The 22,380-nt window shown below is 54.1% G+C and overlaps 1 protein-coding gene across 6 annotated transcripts; it reads left to right on the forward strand.

Annotated features, from left to right (window-relative positions):
• The first annotated feature begins 2 nt into the window (after positions 1-2).
• Positions 3-21,574, forward strand: LOC101062371 (hook microtubule-tethering protein 3). Of its 6 annotated transcripts, none has more exons than XM_029837844.1 (26): positions 3-188; positions 1,510-1,595; positions 1,720-1,792; positions 1,869-1,919; positions 3,487-3,619; positions 5,788-5,855; positions 6,041-6,103; positions 6,677-6,760; positions 8,090-8,253; positions 8,327-8,467; positions 10,145-10,232; positions 10,496-10,609; positions 10,685-10,795; positions 10,924-11,008; positions 11,081-11,150; positions 12,603-12,743; positions 12,814-12,901; positions 13,105-13,139; positions 13,206-13,288; positions 13,433-13,533; positions 13,606-13,710; positions 13,841-13,912; positions 14,068-14,204; positions 15,455-17,356; positions 17,432-17,557; positions 21,266-21,570. In XM_029837844.1, the coding sequence occupies exons 1-24, from the start codon at positions 132-134 to the stop codon at positions 15,468-15,470; spliced, it is 2,166 nt and encodes a 721-aa protein (XP_029693704.1). In that variant the 5' UTR covers positions 3-131; the 3' UTR covers positions 15,471-17,356; positions 17,432-17,557; positions 21,266-21,570. The 6 variants fall into 6 exon arrangements, with proteins under 6 accessions (XP_029693704.1, XP_029693703.1, XP_029693705.1 ...); XM_029837843.1 differs by having other exon boundaries at positions 17,497-17,557; XM_029837845.1 differs by having other exon boundaries at positions 17,500-17,557.
• The last annotated feature ends 806 nt before the right edge of the window (positions 21,575-22,380 follow it).

Below are 22,380 nucleotides of genomic sequence, written 5' to 3' on the forward strand. Positions count from 1 at the left end.
GAAGTGACGGGCTGAGCTGCTATTGGCTGCTGCTGTGCTGACTGACACCCAGAACATCGAACGGAGCTCGGCCGTACATGTAGCCGACTGTTAGCGCTCGGCCCGCCGCAGACACTCTTTGTCAGGTAACGATGAGTACACTCGAGACCCTGGATCGAATGGAGCTGTGTGAAAGCCTTTTAACTTGGGTGAGTGACCGTATATCGGCTGTTTTTCGGGCTGATTTGGCGGATGGTGAGGTGGCTAGCACACGGGCTAGCAGGCTGTTAGCAGGATGCTAACTGGGTAGAATGACACTGGTTACGTGTGCAGGCCAGCTGTTCGCTAACTGGTGAGGTGTCCAAACTGCTAAACCAGCCGCGACTATGATTTACTGCCAGTTCCGGCCCAAATCGCTTTAATCCACCGCCTTCGTGTTTAGGACACTGTCACGTACATTTTGACATCTCGAACCGAGAGTTCGTAGCGTTGCTACGATCGTTTTAAATCGGTAACTGACTGCCTGGTGTCGGGATCCTGCCCCTGTGGTCCGACCGGCCCAGATGGGAGATCCTGAACGAGGTGGGATTTTCAGGTGGTTCCTCTCGCGCACATCTGTGTGTTTGGCCCAACTCGAACCCGCGACACGTGTGTCCCTTTACCTCCAGCCGGGACCCGTGTGTGTGTTTGTGTGTGTGTGTGTGTCTGTCTCTGTGTGTGTCTGTCTGTGTGTGTGTGTGTGTGGAATCTTTCGTATGTGGTCGGCGTGCATTCCTCACACACCTGTGACCTCACAATAGTCTGACAGGTGCACAACGATGAAGCGCGTTGGTGGTTAGAAGACTGAGAAACGGATGTTTGTTCTGTCTGCGATACCTCGGAGGAGAGGGGTCAATGTGGAGTGGACCCTCACCTGAAGAACGGGCTCACCTGTCTGTGTTCCTGCTCACCTGTCTGTGTTCCTGCTCACCTGTCTGTGTTCTCCTGCTCACCTGTCTGTGTTCTCCTGCTCACCTGTCTGTGTTCTCCTGCTCACCTGTCTGTGTTCCTGCTCACCTGTCTGTGTTCTCCTGCTCACCTGTCTGTGTTCTCCTGCTCATCTGTCTGTGTTCCTGCTCACCTGTCTGTGTTCCTGCTCACCTGTCTGTGTTCCTGCTCACCTGTCTGTGTTCTCCTGCTCACCTGTCTGTGTTCTCCTGCTCACCTGTCTGTGTTCTCCTGCTCACCTGTCTGTGTTCTCCTGCTCACCTGTCTGTGTTCTCCTGCTCACCTGTCTGTGTTCTCCTGCTCACCTGTCTGTGTTCTCCTGCTCACCTGTCTGTGTTCTCCTGCTCACCTGTCTGTGTTCCTGCTCACCTGTCTGTGTTCTCCTGCTCACCTGTCTGTGTTCTCCTGCTCACCTGTCTGTGTTCTCCTGCTCACCTGTCTGTGTTCTCCTGCTCACCTGTCTGTGTTCTCCTGCTCACCTGTCTGTGTTCCTGCTCACCTGCATCTGTTCCTGCTCACCTGCGTCTGTTCTCCTGGGGTTAGATCCACACCTTCGGCCTAGAGGCTCCATGTAGGACGGTGGAAGACCTGACGAGTGGCGTGGTCATGGCTCAGGCCCTCCAGAAAATGTAGGTTTTATTCCAGAAGCTTCTGCTGTGTGAAGCACGGCCCTGTTGTGACCTGCCCCCCCTCCCTGTGTGACCTGCCCCCCCTCCCTGTGTGACCTGCCCCCCCTCCCTGTGTGACCGGCAGAGATGGAGCGTACTTCAGCGACTCCTGGATCAGCAGGATCAAGCCAGAGGTTGGAGACAACTGGAGGTTAAAGGTGAGGCTGCTGGCAGCTCTGACTCTTTCCTGACCTCCTGTCTGCGTTTGCTGATGTGGAATCATCTGCTGTTCAGATCAGCAACCTGAAGAAAGTCCTGAAAGGGATCCTGGACTACAACCAGGAGGTGAGAGCAAGAACCTGCACCTGTCTGCTGAAGGTCTCCAGCAGCTCACCAACCACACGTCACAACACTGACATCACTTCCTGTTTGTGTGAGCAGACGCACAACCAAACAGTCACAGTGGTCAGGCAGCACTAGATGATCAGATCCATCAGCTCAGATCAGCTCAGATCCATCAGCTCAGATCAGATCAGATCCATCAGATCAGATCCATCAGCTCAGCTCAGATCAGATCCATCAGCTCAGATCAGCTCAGATCCATCAGATCCATCAGCTCAGATCCATCAGATCCATCAGATCCATCAGCTCAGCTCAGATCAGATCCATCAGATCAGATCCATCAGCTCAGATCAGATCCATCAGCTCAGATCAGATCCATTAGCTCAGATCCATCAGATCAGATCAGATCCATCAGATCCATCAGATCAGATCCATCAGCTCAGATCAGATCAGATCCATCAGCTCAGCTCAGATCAGATCCATCAGCTCAGATCAGATCAGATCCATCAGCTCAGATCCATCAGCTCAGATCAGATCCATCAGATCAGATCCATCAGCTCAGATCAGATCAGATCCATCAGCTCAGATCAGATCCATCAGATCAGATCCATCAGCTCAGCTCAGATCAGATCCATCAGATCCATCAGATCAGATCCATCAGCTCAGATCCATCAGATCCATCAGATCAGATCCATCAGCTCAGATCCATCAGATCCATCAGCTCAGATCCATCAGCTCAGATCAGCTCAGATCCATCAGATCAGATCCATCAGCTCAGATCAGATCAGATCCATCAGCTCAGCTCAGATCAGATCCATCAGCTCAGATCAGATCCATCAGCTCAGATCCATCAGCTCAGATCAGATCCATCAGATCCATCAGATCAGATCCATCAGCTCAGATCAGATCCATCAGATCCATCAGATCAGATCCATCAGCTCAGCTCAGATCAGATCCATCAGCTCAGATCAGATCAGATCCATCAGATCAGATCCATCAGCTCAGATCAGATCAGATCCATCAGATCCATCAGATCAGATCCATCAGCTCAGCTCAGATCAGATCCATCAGATCAGATCCATCAGCTCAGCTCAGATCAGATCCATCAGCTCAGATCAGATCAGATCCATCAGCTCAGATCCATCAGCTCAGATCAGATCAGATCCATCAGATCAGATCCATCAGATCCATCAGCTCAGATCCATCAGCTCAGCTCAGATCAGATCCATCAGCTCAGATCAGATCAGATCCATCAGATCAGATCAGATCCATCAGCTCAGATCAGATCAGATCCATCAGATCAGATCAGATCCATCAGATCCATCAGATCAGATCCATCAGCTCAGATCCATCAGATCCATCAGATGATCGGTGTCGGTGCATCCTCAGACACTTCGGGGGCTGCTCGCTCTCTCCTCTCACTGTGAATGGCCCTCTCTCGCCCCGTCTCCCCCCCCGCTCCTGCTTGCCCCCGCCCCCCCGCTCCTGCTTGCCCCCGCCCCCCCGCTCCTGCTCCTGCCCCTGCTCCTGCTCCTGCTCAGTACCTGAAGGAGCTGGTCTGTGTCTGCAGGTTCTGGGGCTGCACATCAACGACTTCACCTTACCGGACGTGACCCTGGTGGGAGAGCACGGAGACACGGCGGAGCTGGGGAGGATGCTGCAGCTGATCCTGGGCTGTGCTGTCAACTGTGAGCAGAAGCAAGGTGGGAGGGGGGGTAGGGGTGTGGGTGGGGGGGTATGTGTGTGTGTGTGTGGGGGGGTAGGTGTGGGTGTGTGTGGGGGGGGTAGGGGTGTGTGTGTGGGGTAGGTGTGGGGGGGGGAGGGTTGGGTGTGGGGGGGGTGGTATGTGTGTGGGGGGGGGTGTGTGTGGGTGGGGGGGGGGGGGGGGAGGGTGTGGGGGGGGGGTGACAGGCTTAATCCCTTAAATGAGTTTGAGGTGCTTTCACAGTTAAACAAGTTCTTTCTGAGGAGCTGTCACCATGGTAACGCTGAGTTACCCCTGGACCACCCAACCTAAAGGGCGTCTAAAGATGCAGCACCAACTGACCAGCCTGTCTGTCTTTCTTCCGTCTGTCTCTCTCTCCCGTCTGTCTCTCTCCCGTCTGTCTCTCTCCCGTCTGTCTCTCTCTCCCGTCTGTCTCTCTCCCGTCTGTCTTTCTTCCGTCTGTCTCTCTCTCCCGTCTGTCTCTCTCCCGTCTGTCTCTCTCCCGTCTGTCTCTCTCTCCCGTCTGTCTTTCTTCCGTCTGTCTCTCTCTCCCGTCTGTCTCTCTCCCGTCTGTCTCTCTCCCGTCTGTCTCTCTCTCCCGTCTGTCTCTCTCCCGTCTGTCTCTCTCCCGTCTGTCTCTCTCTCCCGTCTGTCTCTCTCTCCCGTCTGTCTCTCTCCCGTCTGTCTCTCTCCCGTCTGTCTCTCTCCCGTCTGTCTCTCTCTCCCGTCTGTCTCTCTCCCGTCTGTCTCTCTCCCGTCTGTCTCTCTCCCGTCTGTCTCTCTCTCTCCCGTCCTGTCCTCTCTCTCCGTCTGTCCCTCTCTCCTCCCGTCTGTCGTCTCTCTCCCGTCTGTCTTTCCCTTCCGTCGTCCTCTCTCCTCTCTCTCCGTCCTGTCTCTCTCCCGTCTGGTCTCTCTCCTCCCGTCTGTCTCCTCTCCCCGGTCTGTCTACCTCTCCTCCCGTCTGTCTCTCTCTCCCGTCTGTCTCTCTCCCGTGTCTCTCTCTCCCGTCTGTCTCTCTCTCCCGTCTGTCTCTCTTCCGTCTGTCTCTCTCCCGTCTGTCTTCTCTTTCCGTCTGTCCTCTCTCCCCGTCTGGTCTCTCTTCCCGTCTGTCTCTCTCTCCCGTCTGGTCTCTCTCACCGTCTGTCTTCCTCCTCCCGTCTGTCTCTCTCCCGTCTGTCTCTCTCCCGTCTGTCTCTCTCTCCCGTCTGTCTCTCTCCCGTCTCTCTCTCCCGTCTGTCTCTCTCCCGTCTGTCTCTCTCCCGTCTGTCTCTCTCCCGTCTGTCTTTCTCCCGTCTGTCTCTCTCCCGTCTGTCTCTCTCCCGTCTGTCTTTCTTCCGTCTGTCTCTCTCCTGTCTGTCTCTCTCCCGTCTGTCTTTCTTCCGTCTGTCTCTCTCCCGTCTGTCTCTCTCTCCCGTCTTTCTTCCGTCTGTCTCTCTCTCCGTCTGTCTCTCTCCCGTCTGTCTCTCTCCCGTCTGTCTTCTCTTCCCGTCTGTCTCTCTACCGTGCTGTCCTCTCTCAAGTCTGTCTCTCTTCCCGTCTGTCTCTCTTCCCCGTCTGTCTCTCTCCCGTCTGTCTCTCTCCCGTATGTTCTCTTCAGTTCTGTCTCTCTCCCGTCTGTCTCTCTCCGTCTGTTTCCTCTCCGGCGGTCTTCTCCCGTCTGTCTTTCTTCCGTCTGTCTCTCTCCCGTCTGTCTCTCTCCCGTCTGTCTCTCTCTCCCGTCATTGTCTCTCTTCCCGTCTCTCTCTCTCCCGTCTGTCTCTCTCCGTCTGTATCTCTCCCGTCTGTTTCTCTCCCGTCTGTCTCTCGCTCCCGTCTGTCTCTCTCCCGTCTGTCTCTCTCCCGTCTCTGTCTTTCTTCCGTCTGTCTCTCTCCCGTCTGTCTCTCTCTCCCGTCTCTTTCTTCCGTCTGTCTCTCTCTCCCGTCTGTCTCTCTCCCGTCTGTCTCTCTCCCGTCTGTCTCTCTTCCGTCTGTCTCTCTCCCGTCTGTCTCTCTCCTGTCTGTCTCTCTCCTGTCTGTCTCTCGTCCTGCTGAATGTGCTCTGCATCGGTGAACGATTGTTACATCTCTGATCTGCATAGATTTGCTCTTTTCCCTCTCCTGCTGCTCCCAAAGGTGAGAGCCAGAGCTCAGTGTGAGAGGGTGTCATGGTTCTTCTGTGTTCTGTAGAATACATCCAGACCATAATGATGATGGAGGAGTCAGTGCAGCATGTTGTCATGACAGCCATCCAAGAGGTAACCTGACAGATGCTACTGCTGCAGTTACAGGCCGGCCAGCTACTGAACGTGTGTGTGTGTGTGTGTGTGTGTGTGTGTGTGTGTGTGTGTGTGTGTGTGTGTGTGTGTGTGTGTGTGTGTGTGTGTGTGTGTGTGTGTGTGTGTGTGTGTGTGTGTGTGTGTGTGTGTGTGTGTGTCTACAGCTGATGAGCAAAGAGACTCCAGTTACCGGTGGAAATGACTCGTACGTGGATCTGGACCGACAGGTACTCAGGGCCAGTCCATGTTGCCAATCACCTGTTCACTTGTTTACCTGGTCAGCTGGTCACCTGATCAGCTGGTCACCTGATCAGCTGGTCACCTGTTTACCTGGTCACCTAATCAGCTGGTCACCTGTTTACCTGGTCAGCTGGTCACCTTTTTACCTGGTCACCTGATCAGCTGGTCACCTGTTTACCTAGACAGCTGGTCAACTGTTTACCTGGTCACCTGTTTACCTGGTCAGCTGGTCACCTGTTTACCTGGTCAGCTGGTCACTTGATCAGCTGGTCACCTGTTTACCTGGTCACCTGTTTATCTGGTCAGCTGGTCACCTGGTCACCTGTTTACCTGGTCAGCTGGTCACCTTTTTACCTGGTCACCTGTTTACCTGGTCAGCTGGTCACCTGTTTACCTGGTCACCTGTTTATCTGGTCAGCTGGTCACCTGGTCACCTGTTTACCTGGTCAGCTGGTCACCTGTTTACCTGGTCACCTGTTTACCTGGTCAGCTGGTCACCTGTTTACCTGGTCAGCTTGCATTCCCTCAGTGCCTGACAGGTGTGTGTTGATGTGTTGTAGCTGAAGAAGACGGTGGAGGAGCTAAACGATGCTTTGGCCACCAAAGAAGAGATCTCTCAGAGGTGTCGGGAGCTGGACCTGCAGGTAACCTCAGGGTGGCCACATCAGGCCCTTTTCTGTCCTCCTGCTCTGTGGATGAGATGGAAAAGGCTTATTTTATGAAAAAGTGCTGAAGATATGTTGTCTTGGACATCAGTGTTGGGACGTTACCGGTTGCTACGTATGAAAAGAATGTTTTTAGTCAAAATTCAATTATTACTGCCATGAGCAGCTAGAAGGGCAGGCATCAGAGCAGCAGCTAGCACGTTAGCATGTTTTTCTGTGATTTTGTTGGAAGAAAGATGAGGGGAACCCTGGTGTCAGGTAAGAGATGGGGGCAGCGGCCTAGGGTTAGGGTTAACCTGTTGATGAGTGATGATGTGAGTAACAACCCAACACTGGTGGTCCTCCGTGACACGTGCAGCCGGGCAGGACCGCTGTGCCGGCTGAGTGTGGCGCGTTGCTGACTGTCTGCCTCCTTTAAAGGCCCTCCGTGTCCAAGAGGAGCGTGATAGGCTGAGGTTAGACTTTAATGAGCTTGAGGAGAGGGTAAATCCACACTCCTTTTCTCCTCCTCCTCCATGTCTGCTGTGTGGAAAATGTGTGCTTATCACCCCAATCATGCTTGCATGTGTGTGCACGTGTTTGTGCACGGCAGTGGGGGTGTCAACTGCCACACCTTCACTAACATGCCTCAGCTCTGGGTGTGTGACGTTTCTATAGCAACACCAGACAGCGAGCATGATGGAGACCGACAGGACTGAACACCAGTCACACCAGGACGTCAGTCGGGAACGTCGCGCTCTGATGATGTCACACTTCCCTTTCTCAGTTTCCCATTAACTGCATGACGAACACACATTTCTAATGTTGAAAGGGATAAAAAGGTCCGAAGTTCAGCAGGATGGTGCAGATCAGCCCCTAGAATGGCGGATAGGAAAGTTGCAGCACATTAAAATCACTTTTTGATGTCGCCATTTTCTGGCACCAGAACCATCCAGCAGGTGGCTCCACACACTCCAAACTCAGGCCAATGGGGTGGTGGCTGCAGTCTTTCTGTCTACATGTTAGCATTTTTGCACCGGTCATGTGACCCGGGCGACCGAGTTGCCTCATTTTGATGCTGTAAAACATTTTGCTTGGGCTTGGCTCTGTGTGCGTTTGATCCTCCGTCCACGGCGTTGAGAAGGTAGCATCAAACTGGACATGACGTGTTGGTTTGCTGTGTTTGTTTTGCCACATGACCTGACATTGAGTGAGTGTGAATAGCTGCGGTTTGAAACCTGCTCTCTGTACTCCATCCTGTCTTACACACCACCTTTTTCCTCCTGCTTGGTCCATCTCTTTATAGTTCTGCTCCGTTTCATCCTGTAGGTGGCAGCGTTGCAGGAGGAGAAGAGCAGTTTGCTGGCTGAAAACCAGGTTCTGATGGAGAGACTCAACCAGTCAGACTCCATCGAGGACATCAACAGCCCCGCAGGACGCAGGCATCTGCAGCTGCAGACACAGCTGGAGCAGCTGCAGGAGGAAACCTTCAGGTGAGGAGCTGCTCAGGCTGACCAGAGGATTAGCTTCAGCTGGGAGCCATCACCACTCATTCTTCTCCGGCAGGTTGGAAGCATCCAAAGACGACTACCGCATCCGTTGCGAAGAGCTGGAGAAGGAGCTGCTGGATGTGAAGTCTCAGAACGAGGAGCTGACGACGCTCGCTGACGAAGCTCAGTCACTCAAAGATGAGATGGACGTCCTCAGGTGAGGAGACCCCCTGAAGACGGTTGGGACCTTGATCAGCCTGTAGACACACCCCACTCCTGTTCTTCATCTACAGCCGCAGCACTAACTTACAGGAAGTGTCTGTGTAACTTCTCAGTCATCCAGGTCATTGTATCCAAGGTAGTTTTCTCTGTCAACTGGACTGGGTTTCTTCTCTTGAAGACGTTTCGCCTTGCCCAAGCAAAATGTTTTACAGCATCAAAATTCACCCGGGAAGATGTAAAAGGAAACAGTCTGGCCTTTCTGGACTGCGCGGTCAAGATCACTGAGGACAGAAATCTCACCATCGAAGTCTACAGAAAACCTACACATACTGACCAGTACCTCCAGTTTGACTCTCACCATCCACTGGAACACAAGTTGGGAGTGATCAGAACCCTCCAACACCGGGCCAGAGAAATACCCACCACATCCCAAGGCAGAAAGAAGGAACAGGACCACATTAAGACAGCTCTCAAAACATGTGGCTACCCAGACTGGGCCTTCACCAGGACCTCAAGAAAGCGAGACCTCAGCGAAGGAGAGGAGGAGAGAAACAAACGTCGCAGCGTTTCCATCCCCTACCTGTCTGGAGTCTCGGAGAAGTTTAGGAGGATCCTCCAGAAACACGACATACCGGTTCATTTCAAACCCAGCAACACTCTCAGACAGAGGTTAGTACACCCAAAGGACAAGACACCAAGACCCAAACAAAGTAATGTTGTCTATGCTGTACAGTGCCAGGAGGAATGCAAGGAACTGTACATTGGGGAAACCAAACAACCTCTCCACAGAAGAATGGCACAACACAGACGTGCCACCTCTTCGGGTCAGGATTCAGCAGTCCACTTACACTTAAAGGAGAGTGGGCACTCCTTCGAGGACAGCCAAGTAAGGATACTGGCCAGAGAAGACCGCTGGTTTGAAAGGGGGGTTAAGGAAGCTATCCATGTTAAATTGGAGAAACCATCCTTGAACAGAGGTGGTGGCCTGAGGCACTTCCTATCACCCACATACAATGCAGTCCTCCACTCCTTCCAACAGCAAAACAAACATTCACACCATTCCAGGAGACCCAGTGACTCATCACCATGTGACCCAGCAGACAAAGGGGAGACACCTCAACAGAAACTAGGTGAACGACCCGACCAACGACCCTGCTAACGACTCTCAGGTGACCACCCGGATCATTAGCATGCAAATGGTCCACAGGGGCTATATATTTTCAAGCTCTCTCCCAAGCGATTTCAGAACTGAAGAAGCCTTCTGGATAGAAGGCGAAACGTCTTCAAGAGAAGAAACCCAGTCCAGTTGACAGAGAAAACTACCTTGGTTACAGGAAGTGCAAATTTCTTTTTGAACTCTGTAAAAACATGTTTTGATTTGGAAAGAAAACCTTTTTGGACAAAATCCTGAACATTTCAGGTTGATCAGGTTGACGGTGTTGTCCCAGTCTTCCAGCTGACCTTCTGCTGTGGTGGCTGGGCGCTTCGGAAGGTTGTTGTGGTGGTTCAGTTGATGCTACCATGAAGAACATCTGCATCGAAAGTTATTTTAAGATGCTACTTGGTGCTAAACGGCGCTCCAGCGAAACGGCCAACCCCAACTGCAGAGGGGGTCTTCGCCTGTTCGGCTCGGCCTTCTTCTCCTTTCTCAACATGTCTTTATGCTTTTCAGGCACTCGTCAGACAAAGTCACAAAGCTGGAGGGAACTGTGGAACACTACAAGAAGAAACTGGAGGACATGGGGCTGCTAAGACGACAGGTGGCCCACACACATCCTTGCTCTTCAATCTTTGTGAGGACGTTCATAGTCAATACATCCTCAGCCCCTCACCTCAAGCCCAAACATCCCAACTGACCCCCGACCCTTGACCTTGACCCTGACAGACCCACTTCTAACCAACCTTCAAATCAAGTCTGAACCCTCTGATGTTGGGAGGACCAGCCAAAATGTCCACACACACACACACACACACACACACACACACCTAGAATGTTGAATAAAGGTTGTAAATGTCTGTCCAGAATAAACTGATGGAGGAGAAGAACACAGTGCTGATGCAGACTAACGTCAGTCTGGAGGAGGAACTTCGGAAAGCCAATGCTGCCAAGGGCCAGCTGGAGACCTACAAGAGACAGGTGTCTGACAGGCAGCCATGTCGGCCTGATGTTGCGTCATGTGACCTCCTCAGTGACTCACCTGTGTTTGCACAGGTGGTGGAGCTCCAGAACAAACTGTCTGAAGAGTCCAAAAAAGCTGACAAGATGGAGTTTGAGTACAAACGTCTGAAGGAGAAGGTGGACTCTCTCCAGAAAGAAAAGGACGTGCGTAGCCTGCTTCAGCACCACCTTGTGATTGATCAGAAGTGCCTCCGGACGACATTAAACCAAGGCTTTGATCAGATCCAGTCCAGGAATATTTGCTGAATCAGCTGGTTGTCTTCTCTCTGCAGCGAATGAGGACGGAACGAGACTCTCTGAAGGAGACCATTGAAGAGCTGCACTGTGTTCAGGCCCAGGAAGGCCAGCTCACATCAGGTGCACCTCTAGGACACCTGCGGCCGTGTGGTCGGCTGACCTTGTCCTGATGGCGCCCTGTTTCTGTTTCAGGTCTGCTTCCTCTGACGAGCAGCGGTGCTTCGGATTCACTGGCTGCTGAGATCACCACACCTGAGATGAGGTACCTGGACAACATGACCGATGGTTGCACCTTTATGGTTTACTGAGGGTGCTGGTCACAGACTGAGGGTGCTGGTCGCAGACTGAGGGTTAGGGTGGAGACTGAGGGTGCAGACTGAGGGTGCAGACTGAGGGTGCAGACTGAGGGTGCAGGGTGGAGACTGAGGGTGCAGACTGAGGGTGCAGACTGAGGGTGCAGGGTGGAGACTGAGGGTGCAGACTGAGGGTGCTGGTGCAGACTGAGGGTGCTGGTGCAGACTGAGGGTGCAGGGTGCAGACTGAGGGTGCAGGGTGCAGACTGAGGGTGCAGGGTGGAGACTGAGGGTGCAGGGTGGAGACTGAGGGTGCTGGTCACAGACTGAGGGTGCAGGGTGCAGACTGAGGGTGCAGGGTGCAGACTGAGGGTGCAGGGTGCAGACTGAGGGTGCAGGGTGCAGACTGAGGGTGCAGGGTGCAGACTGAGGGTGCAGGGTGGAGACTGAGGGTGCAGGGTGGAGACTGAGGGTGCAGGGTGCAGACTGAGGGTGCAGGGTGCAGAGTGAGGGTGCTGGTCACAGACTGAGGGTGCTGGTCACAGACTGAGGGTGCAGGGTGCAGACTGAGGGTGCTGGTCACAGACTGAGGGTGCAGGGTGCAGACTGAGGGTGCTGGTCACAGACTGAGGGTGCTGGTCACAGACTGAGGGTGCAGACTGAGGGTGCAGACTGAGGGTGCTGGTCACAGACTGAGGGTGCAGGGTGCAGACTGAGGGTGCAGGGTGCAGACTGAGGGTGCAGGGTGGAGACTGAGGGTGCAGGGTGGAGACTGAGGGTGCTGGTCACAGACTGAGGGTGCAGGGTGCAGACTGAGGGTGCAGGGTGCAGACTGAGGGTGCAGGGTGCAGACTGAGGGTGCAGGGTGGAGACTGAGGGTGCAGGGTGGAGACTGAGGGTGCAGGGTGGAGACTGAGGGTGCTGGTCACAGACTGAGGGTGCAGGGTGCAGACTGAGGGTGCTGGTCGCAGACCAAGTCTGTAACCCACTCGCCGAGGGGGCGGGGCATCTGCAGGCATTCTGGGAGGCCCTGCTTGATGTGTGCGTACAGTCTTGGGTCTGCTGGGAAGTCCAGAGTTGCTCCAGGGCCTCCTGGACTGGAGTCCTGTTTCACATCATTTCACCTTCTTCAGAGAAGAGAAACGAGCTTCGTTTGTAAAGCTGAAAGGCTGCCTGTCTGTTGCTGTCTGTCTGTGGCTGCCTGTCTGTTACTACCTGTCTGTTGCTGCCTATCTGTCTGTTACTGCCTGTCTGTGACTGCCTGTCTGTCTGTTGCTGTCTGTCTGTTGCTGCCTGTCTGTCTGTTGCTGCCTGTCTGTCTGTTGCTGTCTGTCTGTTGCTGCCTGCCTGTCTGTTGCTGCCTGTCTGTTACTACCTGTCTGTTGCTGCCCGTCTGTGACTGCCTGCCTCCCTCCCTCCAGAGAGCATCTGATCCGTCTGCAGCATGAGAACAAGATGCTGAAACTGTCCCAGGAAGGTTCAGACAACGAGAAGATCGCTCTGCTGCAGAGTCTGATGGAGGACGCCAGCAGGAGGACGAGCGAGCTGGAGACGGAGAACAGGTGAGCACCAGCAGGACTCTGGGCTCTTCTGGACCCTCACCTGTTTCTGATGCTGGCTGGTCTTCATCAGGCTGATTAATCAACGTCTGATGGAGGAGCAGAGTCAGGTGGAGGAGCTGCAGAAGTCTCTGCAGGAGCAGGGCTCCACGGCTGAAGATGTAAGCTCTTTCCCTCTGTCCAGCACGGCTGAGGACAGAAGGTTCTCTTCCATAAGTACCGATCCATCTGACCCGTCTCAGGCTGGTCAGATGTTCCATTGTTGTCTGGAGGTTAGAACGTGTCCCCCAGCTGGCCTGGGAATGTTGGAGAAGGTGAAAAGTAGGGCTGTGATATTCTGCTGAAACCTGTCTTTGCTTTTCAGTCTTCGCTCCTTAAAAAGAAGTATGAGGAGAATCTGTAAGTCTCACCGACATCTTTAAATGCGATTTCTGGGTCGGCGTCTAAAACTCTGGTCTTCATCAGGGCGAAGGTCCGAGAGCTGAGCAACGAGGTGTCGAAGAAGACCTCCTTCATTGATGAGATGGAACTGAAGTACAGCAGCAGCAGTGAGTGTGGAACATCTCAGGCCGATGCGTGTGTCCTGCTCCGCTCTGACCGTGTCTCCACCCTGGTGTCTCCACCCTGGTGTCTCCACCCTGGTGTCTCCACCCTGGTGTCTCCACCCTGGTGTCTCCACCCTGGTGTCTCAGCTCAGAGAGTGGACGAGCTGGAGGAAGCCCTGAAGAAGAAAGATGAAGACATGAAGCAGATGGAGGAGAGATACAAGAAATACCTGGAGAAGGCCAAGAGTGTGAGTGTCTGCTCACGCCTCGCCATTACCATAGTTACGTCCCACCATCATGAGCCAGTGTGTCCTCTCCAGGTGATTCGGACCCTGGACCCCAAACAGAACCAGGGCTCAGGTCCAGAGGTCCAGGCCCTGAAGAACCAGCTGCAGGAGAAGGAGAGGATGCTGCACTCGCTGGAGGTGAGCAGCACATCAGGGAAATGATGATTCGCCACAATTTCCTTAAAGTTCTCACCCCGTTTTGAGGAGAACTTTTTGGACACGAGGGACAATGAATGAGTCCACGACGCCTTTGTTTGTCTCCCAACAGAAGGAGATGGACAAGGCCAAAGGTCAAAGGGATTATGAGGAGAAGATGATTGTGTCGGCGTGGTACAACATGGTACATGGACCCACACTCAGACAGCTAATTAGCTTAGCATAGGAAATGGGACATGTGTGTCCAACACTCATCACTGTCGCGCTTGTGGACAATGTGGTTTGTCCTCTCGGCTGTACCTGCGGACGTGACCTGATCAGTACATCCATCTTTTTCAGGGTATCTCCCTGCAGAAGATGGCGGCTGAAGACAGACTCGCCAACACTGGCTCCGGTCAGTCCTTCCTGGCCCGGCAGAGACAGGCCACCAGTGCCCGCCGCACCTATCCAGGCCACGTCCAGCCTGCGTCCGCCAGGTAGAGGCAGCAGCGTAGCTGCAGACACCTTCTCCGCGCCACTCTACGTCCTCCTCTTTCTCCAGTTTCTCCTCAGTTAGAGAGACAGGATGTCTCTCCTCTACCTGGACACCAGGAGACCAGACACACATAACATGAACCCTTCACTCCTCATCTCGGTCAGCCCTGACACGCCTGGCAACTCTGTCCTCCCTCTCATTCAGGACCTTGTCCTGCACAGTTGCTCTCAACTGGACTTTGGGTCTCGTCTGAATGGGTTCCTTGTCCCAGTTTAAATAATAGAATAAGTGGCAGGAGGATGTGTTCCTCCTCGCCACTAGGGGGCGATAGGCAGGTTAATACAGCCCCTTTCTGGTTGAGCTCTCAGGTAAAGGTCACCTGGAGCAAGGCAGCACCTCTAACCACAGGGAGATGGACAATGGTCCAGCTTTGTTGGTCTCCTTCCTAATGGAGCAGATCACATCCAGGACTAACAGATGACTCCTTAATGAAAGTGTCTGTGTCTCAGTCCACCTCTGCCTCCGTCTGTCTCTGTCTCGCTGCCCCGTGTCCATCTGTCTCGCTGCCCCGTGTCCATCTGTCTCTGTCTGACTGCCCCGTGTCCATCTGTCTCTGTCTCACTGCCCCGTGTCCATCTGTCTCTGTCTGACTGCCCCGTGTCCATCTGTCTCACTGCCCCGTGTCCATCTGTCTCTGTCTGACTGCCCCGTGTCCATCTGTCTGACTGCCCCGTGTCCATCTGTCTCTGTCTGACTGCCCCGTGTCCATCTGTCTCGCTGCCCCGTGTCCATCTGTCTCTGTCTCACTGCCCCGTGTCCATCTGTCTCGCTGCCCCGTGTCCATCTGTCTCTGTCTGACTGCCCCGTGTCCATCTGTCTCTGTCTCACTGCCCCGTGTCCATCTGTCTCTGTCTGACTGCCCCGTGTCCATCTGTCTCTGTCTCACTGCCCCGTGTCCATCTGTCTCACTGCCCCGTGTCCATCTGTCTCTGTCTCACTGCCCCGTGTCCATCTGTCTCACTGCCCCGTGTCCATCTGTCTCTGTCTCACTGCCCTGTGTCCATCTGTCTCACTGCCCCGTGTCCATCTGTCTCACTGCCCCGTGTCCATCTGTCTCTGTCTCACTGCCCCGTGTCCATCTGTCTCTGTCTCACTGCCCCGTGTCCATCTGTCTCTGTCTCACTGCCCCCTGTCTTTCTGTCCATGTCCTGCTAACATTCTCAACATTGTCTCTGTCTCCTCCCCCAACAGTGATGTCACTGCATGACTGACCCGGCTGTGAACGGGTCCGGTGCGGCTCGGTTCAGCTCGGCCTCCCACCAGCGCCCTGTGTTTGCATGACTTTGTGTGGTCGGCATGGCAACAGCATGCGCACTAACCTCCTCAGCAGCGCAGGACAGGAACCTTCCTTCCTCTCTCCTCCCTTTGTCTGTTCATCCCTCCAAACCACCGCCCGTTGCACCCTGAGGGGGCGGAGCTTGGCCAATGTCAGCCCTCGCCATCGGCGTGCATCCCCGTCAGACCTGGAACTTTCCCGGAGATGTCTGGAAGGTCTGTCACAAGACAAACGCCTGCAGCTGCTCTCTGGCCTTTTTTCACCTTTTCATTCAAACTTAGGTCGACAAAGTCGATCATTTTATTGATTAACAATGTTACATGTGAGGAAAGCCCCCATTAGCCTCCTGACAGTTAGCGCCATGATGCTAACTGTGTGTTAGCCCGTGCAGGCTAATGCACAAACCTGGATTCTGGCCAACAGCTAAGTTGTGAGGTTTTTAGTTGCCTGCTGCTTGTACAGGTAAATAATCCCAGAGAGAGATGATCCTCCAGTTTAGTGCCTTTTTAAAGACATGAGCGAGAGACAGGCTGGTGACCAGAGACAGGCTGGTGACCAGAGGCAGGCTGGTGACCAGAGACAGGCTGGTGACCAGAGGCAGGCTGGTGACCAGAGGCAGGCTGGTGACCAGAGGCAGGCTGGTGACCAGAGGCAGGCTGGTGACCAGAGACAGGCTGGTGACCAGAGGCAGGCTGGTGACCAGAGACAGGCTGGTGACCAGAGACAGGCTGGTGACCAGAGACAGGCTGGTGACCAGAACCATCTCCACTCCTCTTTTAAAAGAAAATTGACCAGATTCATCAGGATTAATGGGAGCTTCTCCTCTCAACCCATTATTATTATTTTTCTCCTGCAGGTTTGTGAAATTGATGCATTTTATCTTGATGGCTTATTTATTCTTTTGCCAGTGTACAGCAGTGTTATTACATTTTTATATTAGTGTCTTTATCGTGTCACCTATTCTGTTACAGTAGCGGAGGGAGGAAACAGTGTTCAGCACAGCAGATTTTTCTTTTCCTGTTGATAAAAAAGCACACGTTTAACTTTAATAACACGGGGGTTGTCAGGTGTGACGTCACATCCGGGTGGTTTTAGTTTGGAACTGTCAGCCGTCCATTCTCACCATTGCAGGTAGGGGGCAGCATTTCCCCGTGAGCTGCTGCCTCATCTTACAGAGTTAAATCCACATTTATGTTACAAATCAAAGCAAAGTCTGCTCCTCAGAAATCTTTGGAGCTGATTCCTCGAGTCCAGTTAGCTGACAGGAGAGATCTTTGGAGTTTCCGGTGATTTCCAGTCCTTTCCTGGAAAACCTGCCAATCAACTTGTAAATAAAGCTTGTATAAAACAGGAAGTGTGTTTTCTTTTGGAGTCGGAAAAGATGGATGACGTCACGGGTAAAATTAAGATGTTTGACTTCCATCTAACCCTAACCGCGTTCATGGAGGAAGGGGTGGACGAGGAGGTGGAGCACCGACACACACGCACGGACGCGCGCGCGTTTCCAAACTTTTTCGAAGTATGGAAAGTTGTACGCTCTTTCTCTCGCACGAGAAAAGAACACAAGCGCATGCGCGTGTCTCGTCAGCTCGCTCTGCGAAACCGCGTGGAGCCGAAACAGACGTGACCTGGACCTGGACCCGGACCCGGAGCAGCGCCGCGGAAACACGTGACCGAAGGGTGCAGAGACACGATGCGGGGCGCGGCCGGCGCGGTTCTCCAGTCCTGCCTGATTCTTCTGGTCCGTGCGGACCAGTGGAGGCTGAACTCTGACCCGATGATTCAGTTCCTGTTCAGCGGTGGAAAACTGACCGCTGGTCAGTCACTCTTTGCTAGTTTGTTTACCCACATTAGCTAACCTGTTGTGACCAGCTGGTGGTGTCATGACGCAGGTGATCTGCTGACATCACTGATGAAGGTGATGAATCCAGTCAGGATCCATTTGCTCCTCTTTCAGCAGTCGGACCTGAACTCCTTTCTGTGGACCATCAGACGAGAACCCCCAGCATATTTCTACGGTACCATCCATGTTCCGTGCACGCGGGTTTGGGACTTCATCCCTGAGAACTCCAAGCAGAACTTCCTGCAGAGCAACGTGGTCGACATGAGCTGGATCTGACCGACCCGACACCATCACTGACCAGCTGCTCTCTGCTCCTGCTGCCCTCCTCTCTGCTCCTGCTGCTCTCTGCTCCTGCTGCCCTCCTCTCTGCTCCTGCTGCTCTCTGCTCCTGCTGCCCTCCTCTCTGCTCCTGCTGCTCTCTCTGCTCCTGCTCCCCCTCCTCTCTGCTCCTGCTGCCTCCTCTTGCTCCTGCTGCCCTCCTCTCTGCTCCTGCTGCTCTGCTCTCTGCTCCTGCTGCCCTCCTCTCTGCTCCTGCTGCCCTCCTCTCTGCTCCTGCTGCTCTCTGCTGCCCTCCTCTCTGCTCCTGCTGCCCTCCTCTCTGCTCCTGCTGCTCTGCTCCTGCTGCTCTCTGCTCCTGCTGCCCTCCTCTCTGCTCCTGCTGCCCTCCTCTCTGCTCCTGCTGCTCTCTGCTCCTGCTGCTCTCTCTCTGCTCCTGCTGCCTCCTCTCTCTCTGCTCCTGCTGCCCTTCTCTCTGCTCCTGCTGCCCTCCTCTCTGCTCCTGCTGCTCTCTGCTCCTGCTGCCCTCCTCTCTGCTCCTGCTGCTCTCTGCTCCTGCTGCTCTCTGCTCCTGCTGCTCTCTGCTCCTGCTGCCCTCCTCTCTGCTCCTGCTGCTCTCTGCTCCTGCTGCTCTCTGCTCCTGCTGCCCTCCTCTGCTCCTGCTGCTCTCTGCTCCTGCTGCCCTCCTCTCTGCTCCTGCTGCCCTCCTCTCTGCTCCTGCTGCCCTCCTCTCTGCTCCTGCTGCTCTCTGCTCCTGCTGCCCTCCTCTCTGCTCCTGCTGCCCTCCTCTGCTCCTGCTGCTCTCTGCTCCTGCTGCTCTCTGCTCCTGCTCCTCTCTGCTCCTGCTGCTCTCTGCTCCTGCTGCTCTCTGCTGCCCTCCTCTCTGCTCCTGCTGCTCTCTGCTCCTGCTGCCCTCCTCTCTGCTCCTGCTGCTCTCTGCTCCTGCTGCCCTCCTCTCTGCTCCTGCTGCCCTCCTCTCTGCTCCTGTTGCTCTCTGCTCCTGCTGCTCTCTGCTGCCCCTCCTTCCTGCTCCTGCTTGCCCCTTCTCTCTGCTCCCTGCTGCCCTCCTCTCTGCTCCTGCGCTACTCCTGGCTCTGCTCCTGCTTGCTTCAGGTCTGCCCTCCTGCTCTGCTCCTGCGGCCCTCCTCTCGGCTCCTGCTGCTCTCTTCTGCTCTGCTGCTCTCCTGCTGCCCTCATCTCTGCTCCTGCTGCCCTCCTCTCTGCTCCTGCATGCTCTCTGCTCCTGCTGCTCTCTTGCTGCCCTCCTCCTCTGCCTCCTGCTGCCCTCCTCGCTGCTCCTGCTGCTCTCTCTGCTCCTGCTGCTCTCTGCTGCCCTCCTCTCTGCTCCTGCTGCTCTCTGCTCCTGCTGCCCTCCTCTCTGCTCCTGCTGCCCTCCTCTCTGCTCCTGTTGCTCTCTGCTCCTGCTGCTCTCTGCTGCCCTCCTCTCTGCTCCTGCTGCCCTTCTCTCTGCTCCTGCTGCCCTCCTCTCTGCTCCTGCTGCTCTCTGCTCCTGCTGCCCTCCTCTCTGCTCCCTGCTGCTCTCTGCTCCTGCTGCTCTCTGCTGCCCTCCTCTCTGCTCCTGCTGCCCTCCTCTGCTCCTGCTGCTCTCTGCTCCTGCTGCTCTCTGCTGCCCTCCTCTCTGCTCCTGCTGCTCTCTGCTCCTGCTGCTCTCTGCTGCCCTCCTCTCTGCTCCTGCTGCTCTCTGCTCCTGCTGCCCTCCTCTCTGCTCCTGCTGCTCTCTGCTCCTGCTGCCCTCCTCTCTGCTCCTGCTGCCCTCCTCTCTGCTCCTGCTGCCCCTCCTCTCTGCTCCTGCTGCCCTCCTCTCTGCTCCTGTTGCTCTCTGCTCCTGCTGCTCTCTGCTGCCCTCCTCTCTGCTCCTGCTGCCCTTCTCTCTGCTCCTGCTGCCCTCCTCTCTGCTCCTGCTGCTCTCTGCTCCTGCTGCTCTCTGCTGCCCTCCTCTCTGCTCCTGCTGCCCTCCTCTCTGCTCTGCTGCTCTCTGCTCCTGCTGCTCTCTGCTGCCCTCCTCTCTGCTCCTGCTGCCCTCCTCTCTGCTCCTGCTGCTCTCTGCTCCTGCTGCTCTCTGCTGCCCTCCTCTCTGCTCCTGCTGCCCTCCTCTCTGCTCCTGTTGCTCTCTGCTCCTGCTGCTCTCTGCTGCCCTCCTCTCTGCTCCTGCTGCTCTCTGCTCCTGCTGCCCTCCTCTCTGCTCCTGCTGCTCTCTGCTCCTGCTGCCCTCCTCTCTGCTCCTGCTGCCCTCCTCTCTGCTCCTGTTGCTCTCTCCTCTGCTGCTCTCTGCTGCCCCTCTCTGCTCTGCTGCCCTTCTCTCTGCTCCTGCTGCCCTCCTCTCTGCTCCTGCTGCTCTCTGCTCCTGCTGCCCTCCTCTCTGCTCCTGCTGCCCTCCTCTCTGCTCCTGTTGCTCTCTGCTCCTGCTGCTCTCTGCTCCTGCTGCTCTCTGCTCCTGCTGCCCTCCTCTCTGCTCCTGTTGCTCTCTGCTCCTGCTGCTCTCTGCTCCTGCTGCTCTCTGCTCCTGCTGCCCTCCTCTCTGCTCCTGCTGCCCTCCTCTCTGCTCCTGCTGCCCTCCTCTCTGCTCCTGCTGCCCTCCTCTCTGCTCCTGCTGCTCTCTGCTCCTGCTGCTCTCTGCTCCTGCTGCTCTCTGCTCCTGCTGCCCTCCTCTCTGCTCCTGCTGCTCTCTGCTCCTGCTGCCCTCCTCTCTGCTCCTGCTGCCCTCCTCTCTGCTCCTGCTGCCCTCCTCTCTGCTCCTGCTGCTCTCTGCTCCTGCTGCTCTCTGCTCCTGCTGCCCTCCTCTCTGCTCCTGCTGCTCTCTGCTCCTGCTGCTCTCTGCTCCTGCTGCCCTCCTCTCTGCTCCTCACATGATCAGGGCTAACCCCAAAAATTTGTCCTCATTACTCAGTTTTTATAGGTTTAAGATAAAGTCTTTGTTTTTGCTGCTACTCAGTGTCTTTACATTTTATTCCAAAGGTGAAATAATTCACACTTCTTTAACTTATTAACTTACACATTTGGCTATAACCAAATGAAGTTTACTGGGTCCAACGTTCCTTGGAATGTCCTATGGGCTGAGTTTTTTGTCCACAAAGGTGAGGACATCTCGTGTGTCACTTCCAGACCAGGTTAGGGAGCAGCAGCCGTTGGTGCCGCTGGTTCGTGGCTGCTGAAGATGGTCCACGATGACCTTCTCCCAACTGGACTGCAACTACTCCCAGAACGTCTCCTACTGAGAACCCCAAGGGTGCCTTTCTCTGTAGAGCCACTTCCTGCAATGTGGAGCAGACAACGCAGACTTCCATGGTCTGGATTGTGAGGTGTTTGAGTCCCCATGACCCAGGACCATGGCTCTGTCTGTGCTGGTCACTCGTTAGTCTGTACCTGAACCAGAAAACCCATCTGTTGCTCCCTGTGACGTGCAGTGTCTTGTCTGTGATATGGTCAGTTCTGTTCCTCAGTGTCTCCTTGGGAGAGTGAGTGGCTGCTGGTGCCAATGTCTTTACACTTGATGATCCTTTATGTGGAGCCTCTGCCAGGAAGACCCCTTTCTGATGCCCACATTTTAATCTTTAAGTAGCACTCATCGGTTATCCTTTCTCTTTAGATCATCTTCAAGATCACCCCTTTGAATCTGACGCAGTGGCTGATGGTTCTGAAGATCGAATTTGTGGCAAGAAACTACCTGGAGCCTGGTAAAGGGTTGGACAAGCGGCTTGGCTCAAGGAGCTGCTCAAGGAGCTGCTCAAGGAGCTGCTCAAGGAGCTATCTGGATGCATGGACGGCATCTCCTGGTCATTCTTGGTCTTGTCTCTGCCCCTGGTCTTCTAAAGGTTCTGCCCCTGCCCAACACCTGAGGTGTGCCATTTCCTACCTAAAATGTCCCCCTGATATATTAAAGGCAGTTGGACTCATTGACTTTGTATTTGCTTAAAGTTGAAGTGTGGAAAAGCTCTGCACAGCATTTGATTCAAGGGCAAGTTCACACCCGAACATGCTACTTATATACAATGCACTCATTACGTAGTTTATTTTGCTTCACATTAATTTTTCATAAAGCCTTTAAATCCAAGTATTTAAAGTCTTTCTTGACTTTTCAGATCAAGTGAGCACGTGTGTGTCACCTTTTAACCACTGCTCTCCTGCACACTCCAGCTGTCTCCCCTCTCATTGAGTATCTGTTGAGTTCTTTCGGTGCCAGCTGTTGTTCGGATGACGAGGTGCATTCTGGGAGTTGGAGTGAATAAGTTTACGCTGTGCAACTGGCTATTTCTGAAGATGATAATTATTAAAAACGCTGTTTGTGATACATACATATCAGTGTATGTATACATTACAACACAATCGTACCAAGTGCGCTGAAATGGCAATTTTCTAAAATATGGAAAGCAAAATAACAACAACGCGTTTTGGATTATATGATGATGATCACAGCTGCACGAATATCGACGTCTAACGTCATACTTAGTGTTGATTCATCCTACAATGTGACCTTCATGAACATGTTTTATTAGGGTTACTTGTACTTAAACATTACTACTTGTAATAATATAGAACGATTCAATGTCATGTTTTCCCAAACTTCGAGTTATTTCATCTTTGTCACTACAACTGCCAGAACTGCCACTGGGTGTCGCTGTGGTCCCAGCTGTGTCTTAAAACTGAAGGAAGAGGAAAGTTATGTTAAAGAAACTAGTTATATCAGCTGGAATACCGGGAGAT

The sequence above is a fragment of the Takifugu rubripes genome, chromosome 6, assembly GCF_901000725.2.
Source record: "Takifugu rubripes chromosome 6, fTakRub1.2, whole genome shotgun sequence".
In the NCBI taxonomy this organism is placed as follows: Eukaryota; Metazoa; Chordata; class Actinopteri; order Tetraodontiformes; family Tetraodontidae; genus Takifugu; species Takifugu rubripes.